Below are 11190 nucleotides of genomic sequence, written 5' to 3'. Positions count from 1 at the left end.
TTCACTTGATTATTATCATCTTGTGGTCAACCAGCTCCCTCTGTTTGCATACTGTTTTGCCTTGTCCACCTCTGGTTGTGTTCTGAATTTTGCTGCCTGTCAAGTGTACAGCAAAAGTTTGCACTTGACTGAACAAAAACGTTTTTCCTGAAATGACTATGACTATCATGATTTACCAAAGCAAGTTTAAAGCAGAACAATGAAAATAAAATGGAGTACAGAACTAAATCCATTTAATTTATATTTTGAAAACTATACAGTTCTGTTTCAGCTAGATGTATGTTTTAATAAACATATTTCTAGAAGGGTTTTTGGGTATCAAAAACAACAAATTAAAAAAACAAAAATGCTTGAGTAAAGTTTCTCTGTATATCAGATCAGGCTTGACCCAAGCTTATTAAAAAGAACTCAGTGTTTGTTTGACTTAAAGCTTCATTTTGTTCTTTACATGTTATCAAAAAGAACTAAAATTAAATTTAGTACTTCTCTCTAAGTACATTAACCTTTCCCTCTATTACTTCTACTGTCCATGAGTAGCTGCATTTATCACGCAGATTGTTCAGCTCTCACCATGAGTAACAGTTCAGTCTACAGTACCAGCTCTTGGAATAGGCTGCCAGTCCAGTCAGATAACTTACTGAGTATAAGAATTGAGAACTGAAAGTTCTTGATACAAACATTACAATTTTTTTTTAGCAAAAGTCTAATTAAAGTGAATAAATGTTTGTATTTACTTGTGTTAATACCAGCAACAAAGAACAATTTTAGTGTATTGTTATTTTTTTTTCCTCTGCCAGTTGTTTTTACTTTTTAGTCAAGTGATTATTCAATTTAAAATCCATCAAGGAGGTAGAGTTATGCAGATGAGAAGTGTAAAGCACTTTGAGCTACATTGTATGAAAATGTGCTATATTAGTAATTGTTGTTGCTGTATAGCTTCCAGTTACTGGACAATAGTGCTGGGCGGTATACCGGTTCGTACCAAAAACCATTTTTTATTTTTGTTATGATATGGATTTTTCTTATACCGGAACACCGGTTTAAATAGCCTAAACAACATTCGGAACATGGCACAGCGGGAAACTGTTTAAGGGGGGACCTTTTTCACTGGTGCACTGCAAAATGCGCATGCAACGGAGTACATGCATTAGTGGAGGTATTGAGCGGTGAGAATGGACAGAGAACATTCTAAAGCTGTAGCAGACGATAGTTGAACATGATGACGCAGAAGAACTTTTGACGAAAAAAAGATGCCGTGGTCTGTTGTCTGGAGATTCTTTGGTTTTAAAAGGTCGGATGTGTGAATACTGTTTCTATATTACTGAATAATGCTGCAAGCCAAGTTGTACTACTTTTTTTTTTTTTTCCCCTCAGTACTGTGTAATGTACTTGGTTACTGTGTAATAGTGTGACGATGCCGGTGCCCTACAGACTCCCTCTTCCTACATGGGAGTCTGTTGAACCAACACAATCGATAGTTATGACCGAGATGAGCTGAGAAATCTCATTGAAGCCAGGTGATGGTGGAAAGTGCGCAAGGTCTTTTTTTAAAAACAGTCAAAGTAAAACCAAAAGTGTCTGTTGTGCAGTGTTCAGAAAAATCCAGTACCCAAATAAATATTAAATCCATAAAGGCAGTGAAATGTGGGAATAAAATCTATAATAAATAAAGCGCGAGCGAGGGACGCGTGCACGAGTGAGGGAGGGAGGGAGGGAGGCGTGTGCGCGAAGAACCATCAGCTCAGTTATGCTCACATGATGCTCAGCAGACAAAGTGTATCCATACTACTTGTATTGCAAGACATTGCTCGTTTTATCAAGTCAAAATGAATTAAAAAATTTAGCTCGTCTTGCAAAACACTCGTAAACCAAGTTACTTGCAAACCGAGGTTCCACTTGTATATATTATTTATCAGTGTTATCTGTTAGGAAAATTGATTTTTATGTTGATATTTTTGGGGGTGCGGAACGGATTAACTGGATTTCCATTATTTTCAATGGGGAAGTTTGTTCTAGATACGAGAAATTCGCTATACAAGCTCAGTGCTGGAACGAATTAAACTCGTTTCTCGAGGTTCCACTGTATTTTAAAATGAGTTCAGCAAGAACATGGGGACATAGTTGGAAAATTGTTTAGGGTAAATTATGCTCAAACATTAGGAAGTTTTTCTTTATACAGAGAACCACAGACACTTGGAATAAGCTACCAAGTAGCGTGGTGGACAGTAAGACTTTAGAGACGTTGAGCTTTGTTGGGTTGAATGGCCTGTTCTTATATAGATTGTCTTAATGTTCTAATGTTTTTAAATTGAAGCACACCTTATTGTTCTGCAAATTATTTTTGTTTTCATTCTTTATGAAAGCTTCTCAAGGTGAAATCCCAAACCAAGTAGTGTACAGTGAATGGCACACAGATCTTACAATTGCTTATATACTAACATTTTATTTACAGAAAATAAAATGAGAAAGCATACGATCTTCATTTAATTTTAATCTTTCAGTTAAATGTTTTGGGACACATTACTGTGCACATCTTTAAAATTGCTTTCGAGGTACAACCTGCAATAAGGCTTAACTTAGCTATTTTTCCTTACGAGTGCCTTTTTTCCAATGGAAGATCTCCCATGAAATTGTGCATTATTTTGCTCTATTAAGTAACTGAAGCCAGGTTTGCCCAGGCAACAGCCTGAAAAACAAGTTGAGTTTGATTCGGTGATTGTTTAAGCCAATATTATCCTTTTTTGTTATAGTTTTAGGAAGACAATTCTTCCAATTTTAAGAATTGTATTTACATTGGTTTTCATGGTTTTTAAATAAACAGAACTAATTTTTTTCTTCAGTTACAGAAAAGTAGACTTATACCATTGTAATTCTAGCCTAGAGCTATCCTGTAACATCTGATCACATATGCTGTTCTTAACAGTTAAGCCTTGTTCACACGGGCGTCAAAATCGAGCGTTTTTGCGTCAGAGCGCCGGTGAGCGGATCAAGCGCGAGTGTTTTCTACGTAGGAGTCAATGAGAATGTTCACACGGGCTTTGGTGGACGCGTTTGTCCGGCAGCGCGTTTATACGGCATCAAAAAAACGTTGCATGCAGCTTTTTCTTGGCGTTCAAAACCCAACGAACGCAAGGAAACCGCTTCTAGTTCGTTTTCTGTGCATTTATTTTACGCTTCGGAGGACCGGATATATCCCATGATAGGGATGGGGGGGCAATCCGGGGGGGATTTCAGTGCATAACACCGGTGTAAGCGCACACTCGACTACTGTTTCCTTACCTCAAAGTGACAAGTAGTCTCTCTTCGGGGCTAACACCAAGTCGCATATTGGTTGATCGACGTGCAATGTGGCATTGCACCAGCTGCAGCAGACAATCAAAAGTGGAAACCGACATCCGACAGTAATTAAAAAACTTGCGTGGAAATTTTCGCATTTCTTCATAAAGCACAAAAATACTTCCTTTAACCCGACGACGTGCAGTCAGAGGATGAACCCAGTAGTGGCGGCGATTTTTTTCTCTCTCTACGTCACCATATTACGAGTATTTTAAAACAAGAAGATTAATATGTAACATAGCAAAATGGTCCATATTGAAAGGAGGCACCTCAAATAAAACAAGGGCTTTCATATCCAGTTCCCGTCACTGCGTCCACAGGTTAACACACAAGCTACAATTTGGGCTGCAGGCTGGCGTTAGACAGAGACAAACGAACGCCGGTGTAGAATTCAATCGATCGCCACAACAAAATGCAACATAAACGTCTAGGACGTTCAGAGCAAGTTCGTTTATCCAATAACTTAACGCCCGTGTGAACAAGGCCTTAAACATTTCCTTTGACTAATATGTCTACTACTAGCCATGCACTGCTGCTCCGCCTGTGTAGAAGTGAAGCAGGATAGCAAGTAGAGCCCTGCCTGGCACTACTCCTGACGTCACGCAGCCTCTGTCTCAGATTAGCGAGAATATATCGCTCCTGCGAGCCAACTATGATTCTTAGCACAATAAGAGAAGTCGCAACTGGAATGTTCAAGCAAATTTTAGAAAAAAAAAACCCAATCAAATTCCATTAAGTAGTTCTCTCATGAAAAGTGGACAGACAGACGTGTTATATAGGTAGATAGTATATTGTAACACTATAGCTACAAATACAGAATCTCATTACAACTAAATATTTTTTAGGTCCCTGGAAGTTTGTTGTAAAGGAATTTTGCTTATATATAACTTACTGTTCAAAAATATTTGAGCACAGGCAAGTTAAGTGACATGGTAATTCTCACTGTGAGTCAGCTTTATAAACTGAACCAGCGACATATGTGTTTTAAAATTAACACCTAAATGATCTTAGCATACTGTGTCTTCTCAATAACTTTCAATTTGTAGCAAACATTCTGCTATAATGATACTAGCAGTATGCTTTTTTACATTTATTTATTTATTTTAACAGGTGAATGTTTCATCAGCAGTGCTAAAGGCTGCAGCTCATCACCTTGGCTCACAATGTGACAAAGCTAACAAAGAATTTATGTTGTGTCGCTGGGAAGAAAAAGATCCCAGGAAATGCTTAAAGGAAGGGAAGAAGGTCAACGAGTGCACTCTGCAGTTCTTCAGGTATACATTACTAGTACCATATAATGTCTGAAATGAGAACACCAAGTCTTTTGACATTTATAAGTAACATTTGAAAAATTTCTTGTGTTTTAAGTTAGTGCTTGGCCTGATTTACCATATGCCAATTGGTTTCGAATGGCAAAAAAGTATATCAGACATAATACTCCATGGTTATAATAGTAAAACAGTAATTCTAATGTTACATTTTCAAATGTTTTCTTCATGTAAAGTTTTTTTATTTTAGATTTATAATTATTGTATAGATTCTATAGAATGTGATACTGTGTTACAATGGCTAGCATATAATGTCACTTATATAGGCTCCATATCTCGCACTACCAAATCTAAAATGGGTTAAGTGGCTTCAAAATTAATGGATGTGTTAATGTAATAATACCAACAAAAGAAAAATGCTTGGGAATAAGTAATGATGAGTAAATCACACTAAATTTGCCTTGCTTCGAGTTTGACAAAATTGTAGAAATGTTTGGGAACTTTACCAAACTCCGCAAAATGAACTAAAGCCAGTGGGGAAGGAGAAACTCCGCTAGTTTTGAATGTGCAATGGTAATGTCCCGAGGGCTAGGGAAACATTTGCCAACCATGATGTTGTTAAAAATGTGACTTGAGCTGAGAGTTTTACTCCACTGCCAATGCTACCAAATAAGTGCCTACTATTTCAAAGATTTGTTGTGTATACTTTGTGAGTGGTCATTTAGTCACTGTGCCTTCTACTCTTAACCCTTTTGTCTGATCATCACATAGAATGTAACTGTTTACCCGTTAACCCCCCCCCCTTTTGCGTCTGTACCACGTTTTGCACTGAGCGATTATTCTCTAGCTACCCTTTGAAATGATCTACATTTAACAATTTTCTCCTCTTATTCTCAGCCTATGTTAAATTTACTATTATAGTCTTTTCAAAGTTTATTGAAGATTCTGTTCTAGTTGCTGTATGACTTACACTACTACTTTGTAAGATGCCTTGTGAAAGTTTGTCCTGTGCAAAACCCTACATAGAATTAGAACTGATAGTTTTATAAGTTGTAGTAGATACTGCTAAAATTGTATGATTTTTATGCAACCAATTGATTTCAAATTATTAGTATTCACATACTTTTTCAAAGCAAATTTCTCCCCAAAGATGTTAAGGAGCAATGTTTTTATATATTTTTATATATATATATATATATATATATATATATATATATATATATATATATATATATATATATATATATATATATATATATATATATATATATATATATAAAAAAATATACACACACATATACATACAGTAATTTTGTTGCTCCAGCGATTTAAAAATATCTAAGAAACCACTGGATACAGAAGTAAATGATACTACTGAAACTACTAGCTGGCCCATTCAAATGGTGGTCCCAAAGCAAAATCCGAGTGTCCCAGCCCTTGGTCCCACTAGTAATGCAGAGAAAAACCAAGAAAAACATTTTGCATGCCTTCCAAAATTTGTACACAAATTCCAACATTCAACACAAAATGCACAATGGAGCAGCATGTTTTTGTGCGACTAGAAGTGATGGTAGTAGTCTATGATACAGTGATTTTTCTTTTCTTGTGACGGCACATTCCAGTACATTGTAGTGGCACCTCTGCCTCTACTGCTAGTCGTGTTATCGACTGCATAGTGAGTGATTCTATTCTCATCACATGACTGCGAACGGGGGTCTTAATCTCGTTACTGACAAGCACTATCTTTGCACTGCACTTCATGTGCTTTGATCTTGCAGATTCATAGCTGTTATGAGGATGACGATCAGCCTTTAACACTCAAAGCAAAGAATGAATTAGAAAGACTGCATTTTATAAAAAAAAAAAAAAAGTTTTGAACTTTCTTTAAAACTCAGTCAAATTTACCAGTGATTGCTTTGCACCTTTTTTGTAGAATGTAGAACTCGCTATTAACTTGTGGTTAATATTTTTGAATTTTCTGAATCCTGTGTTAGTAATTTTGAGCTATCAAGCCAATACTATGCAGTATAGTATGAGTACACTTATGCAGGTGGGGGAATGGTAGCACCACTGCCTCCAATAAGGAGATCATGTGTTTGCATCCTGGGTACTCCCTGTGTTGAGTTAGCAATGAGCAGTGATTAAAGTGCTATATAAACATAAAGAATTATTATTATACTTGATGATTTGTCAATTTCATATTTCAAACATTGTTTTTTCACCTATTAAAACCTGTAGTTCTAGGACTCTTGGGCTCTACATACCTTCACAGTAACTCATACTTGATCCAAACGCAACATATACATACCCCCACCTTTTTGTTTACAATAAAAGGCACCGCTAGTCATACGTGGTGATTTAAAATGAACCTATGTTCCCTCAGTGTACAGTAGACATTGTAGTTTTGTGTTTAGCTTTTTTTTTTTTTTTATTGCTTTTGTATGTACTGTTTGTTGTGCCTGTGTCAGCTGTGACAAAATCTTAAAGGGAAGCAATAAATAAACATTACTTGTTTTCCAATACTTTAATTTGTGTTGCTTTAAAATGTATTGCCTGCTGATTACCAGCTACTGAAAATTTCTGGCCCAGCTAAATTTCTTGGTTTGCTCAACTGAATTTGTAAGTTAATAGTCCTGGACTATGAATGGTATAACAACCAAGAATTTGACCCTGTTTATTGAACAGTGTCAAGTCTAATTATTTCATCATTAGTGAAATTAATACAGTTAAGACTTGATAACATTGGAATACAGGAGAAGCAGTTGGAAGTGGCAGAAATGAGAATGTTGAGATGGATGTGTAAAGTTACAGAGGATGGAAAGAATAAGAATAGAGACAATCACAGGTACAGTAAAAGTAGATGTGATACTTAAAGTACAGGAAAAGTGGTATTGACATGTGACTAGGAGAGACAATCAAGTATTTGAGAAAAGAGTGATGGAAAAGGAAACATGGAAGAAGCGAAACCAGGTGAGGCTGAGTCAGATATGGATAGATAGAGTAAAGAAGACTCCAAAGGAAAAGGTTTTGACTGGGCAGGATATGCAGGCTGAGCTGAATACAGAAGGTTTGTCAAAAGCATCACCTCCATGTAGAAGTTGGACAAGATAAAGATGAAATGGAAGATAAATTCTAGTTGTAAAATTACATTGCCACCAAACACCAAATGTGGCACATAACACAGCATATGTAATTTTTCATGTGGCCAGGAACTTTGAGGCTGCAAACAAAGATGGAGTTATTGATGGATTATTATCTACCTTAAAAAAACCTGGGATTATGCCAAAACATACATTACATTTTGCAAACATTTTCTGATTGGGTGTTTATTGGAGTAAATTCAGTGCACAGCTTAACAGTTGTGTGAAAAAGGTTATTTATACCTTTTTTTGCTGAAGTTTTCAGGTTTTAAGATTTTGAAATTTTCACTAGCTACAGACTGGTGTGGCATAGTGGTTAGTGCTGCTGCTGCATCATAGCTCCAAGATGCTTAGTTCAAATCGCAGCCTAGTCGCTGTCTATGTGAAGTTGTTTCCTTCTCTGCGCTTTTTTTTTTCATTCCCATGCAGGTTAAATTGGAGTTGTATGAGTGTGCTCACCAGTAGACTGATTCTTCATCCATTACTGGTTTATGATTTGAGCAATGTTCATCAAAGGTACTGTTCCACTCACTTTTTGCATATGTTTTGTTTCAGGCAATTAAAGATGCACTGTGCAGAGCCTTTTACGGAATACTGGACTTGTCTTGACAACTCTGGTTCAGCTGAGCTGCGGTACTGTAGGAAACAACAACATGCATTTGATAATTGTGTCCTAGATAAACTGGGCTGGGAGAGACCCAACTTGGGTGACTTGTCAAAGGTATGCAGAAATAAAGAGATATACAAAAAAAGAAATATGTAAATTTAAATATCTCGTATGCATTGTACTTGCACATATAAAATTGAACTCTACAGGAATAGAATGTCTGCCCTGTACTCATTAGAAACTATTAAAAGGTACCAACCATGTAGGCTGATTTCTGCTTTTTTCAACAACTGTAAACATGTGGGAATGGAGTCAATGAAGTAACTGGGAAGAAGTATTTCAGTGTATGAGTACATCTAAAATGAAGTCCTTGATTACGACAATTCATTTGGAATATTAACTGCTTAATATAAAAGTCGTGGAACAAAGACTTGACTGTTTTTTGTTTTTTTTTTATCTGTAGATTAAATAAAGCAGATTGTGTCATTTGTAAATATTAGCACAGTTTCTTTTAAGACTTTAATATCAATTTTGTTTTCCATAGGTCACCAAGGTGCTGACAGACCGACCAATGCCTGAGAATGTATACCATTCTAGGCCTAGACCAGAGCCCAATCCTGTTATTGAAGGAGACCTTAAACCATCTAAATATGGTAGCCGAATGTTTTTTTGGACCTGGTAAATCCTTGATTATAAATTTCCAGATGGCAAATGATTTCTTGTCTTTGTCATTATGTAAAAAATATCTATTCTGTCAAACAAATAAAAAAAAAAATCTTTAAGCTACTTCTAGTACTTTGTTTTTAATCCTACTTTCTTTTTAAATCATCAGTAAATATTCAAAATTTACATTTTAACAGGGTAGGTTTAAAGGTTTTGACTGTCTGAACCCAGTAATAGATGCATAGACAGATAGAGAAAACTGTTTCTCCCCAGGAGAAAATTAGGAGTTTACATAAGAGCAAGAAAAGTATTAATAACAAAAAACTCCTTCCCACAATATGCACATACAAGAATACCTTGCTTGGATAATAAGGGAGCTGTTGCCATCTAATAAAAGGCTTGGATTGTCCAATGTATGTGTTGTAAATTAAAAGACAGGAAGCTCATTTAAGGTTAGTAGGAAATTTACTGCCTAACACTTAAGGATGATTTATTGGTTGATTTGAGTGATTAAGGAGCAATTACTTTTTCACGTGAAGGTTCTAGGTTTTGGTGAACTTTTAAAAATCAATTGATTGTTTTTAAGTTGTATATTGTGTTTACTCAGGTTGTCTTTTGCATCATACTAAATTTGATGGGAGAACAAAAACCGTTTTAAGAATATGCAAAATTAGAGGAAATTGGGATGGGGCAAATACAGTGCTGTGAAAAGTACCATTACTGCCTTTATTAATATTTATACAAAAGAAACATTTTAATCATTGGTTTTCTGAAGCCATCTCATTTTACAGGCAGGTCCAGTGACTTGCTCATGGTCACAGTGTCAGTAACAGGATTTGAACCCATAACCTTTTGACATCCAAAGTCTTAACCACTATACCACACTGTCTGATTTGATTTATGCATCTCTCTGATTTTGTTATGATGCATATTGCATAGTTTCTGTTAATCCAATAAATTTAATGTCACTGCTGAAATACTACTGTTTCCATAAGGCATGTCATATATTAAAAGGAAGTTGTTACTTTGAAAGCTCAGCCAACTTTTTCATGTGACTGTATATCTATCTATCTTATATAAAAAAAATCCTGGGACAAGACGAGAAGTTTTCAGAGAGACACTTTAACATCCTGGGAGACAAGACTTTGTGCCAAGAGATTTAGTAACGCCCGGGGTCAGAAATAAAAGAAAGAGTAGATGACAAAGCAGAACTTCGTCAAGAATTCAAAAACGTTGGCACAATACACATGCAGAGCAGGGTAGAGATAATGGAAGTACGACAATTCAAAAGTTTCAAAAAATTGATAGTAAATATCTCAGCGCAAAGAACAGAAATTATTAATCGGTGAAATAACGGAACAGCAAAAAGAGATTGAATATATTGTTCAGATTTAAACTTTAAGTTGGAGACTTGTTGATCATCTAACTTGTGTTGCCATCAGGTGAAAGTAGTGTTTATTCCCAATGACGCAGCATATCCGCGAGAATTAAAAGATTTGTTGTTTGGTGAAAGTGAAATCCACTTACGCTGTCATGCTTGGGTCACAGAGTTGCACAGATACACTGGAGATTTTAGAGACTGAAACAGTATTTGAACACTTCAAACAAACATAAGTCTCTTTCAGGAGTGAATTGAGCTCCATGTGTAGTCACAGGAGACAGTTCCATCTCTCAGTTAAAAGAATAGAAAATCTTCCTCTTCATAGGGGTGCGCCTCAGGAGCGGGACCCCCAACAGGTGCAGAGGATGTCTGGGGGAGAAGAGAGACAAGGCAGTGAGTCAAAAGAACAGTTGCTGTAGAGGCTTTTAAATGTTCGAAGCGGTGGCAGTCCAGCAAGCCAATCCAGCAAAGAAAAGGTTAAAAAAAAAAAAACACTATTTATTTTCCATTGTATCACAATTTAATAGGGAGTTTCGGAGGAGCAACCGCGTCTTCTTGGAGTGCATTCAGCCCCCCTCTTCACAACGCGAGCGGCGGAGATGTAAAGTGGCTGGTGAGGGTGGGTTGGGTTGGCTGTAGTGTGTGTGCTTGTGTGTGTGTATGTATGTATGTATGTATATAATCCTGACCTTTTTTTTTTTTTTAAATTCAGCGTACTGGGCAAATTCCATAATATTGGTAAGCCAACAAATGTTATGCCAAAGGGTGATTCGACTGATCAAAGTAAATATGAGT

At 36.3% G+C, this 11190-nt stretch overlaps 1 protein-coding gene across 1 annotated transcript in view; it reads left to right on the top strand.

Moving 5' to 3' along the window:
- The window catches only part of ndufa8 (NADH:ubiquinone oxidoreductase subunit A8), a 35116-nt gene extending 25973 nt beyond the window's left edge, over positions 1 to 9143 (top strand). Inside the window, exons 2-4 of the mRNA XM_039762805.1 lie at positions 4447 to 4610; positions 8300 to 8465; positions 8896 to 9143. Of these exons, the coding sequence (XP_039618739.1) occupies positions 4447 to 4610; positions 8300 to 8465; positions 8896 to 9033 (468 nt within the window). The 3' untranslated portion in view covers positions 9034 to 9143. The remainder of the gene's footprint in view (positions 1 to 4446; positions 4611 to 8299; positions 8466 to 8895) is intronic.
- The last annotated feature ends 2047 nt before the right edge of the window (positions 9144 to 11190 follow it).

Source organism: Polypterus senegalus, chromosome 9 (genome assembly GCF_016835505.1).
Source record: "Polypterus senegalus isolate Bchr_013 chromosome 9, ASM1683550v1, whole genome shotgun sequence".
Taxonomy (NCBI): Eukaryota; Metazoa; Chordata; class Cladistia; order Polypteriformes; family Polypteridae; genus Polypterus; species Polypterus senegalus.
This window is presented reverse-complemented; position numbering and strand designations above follow the sequence as displayed.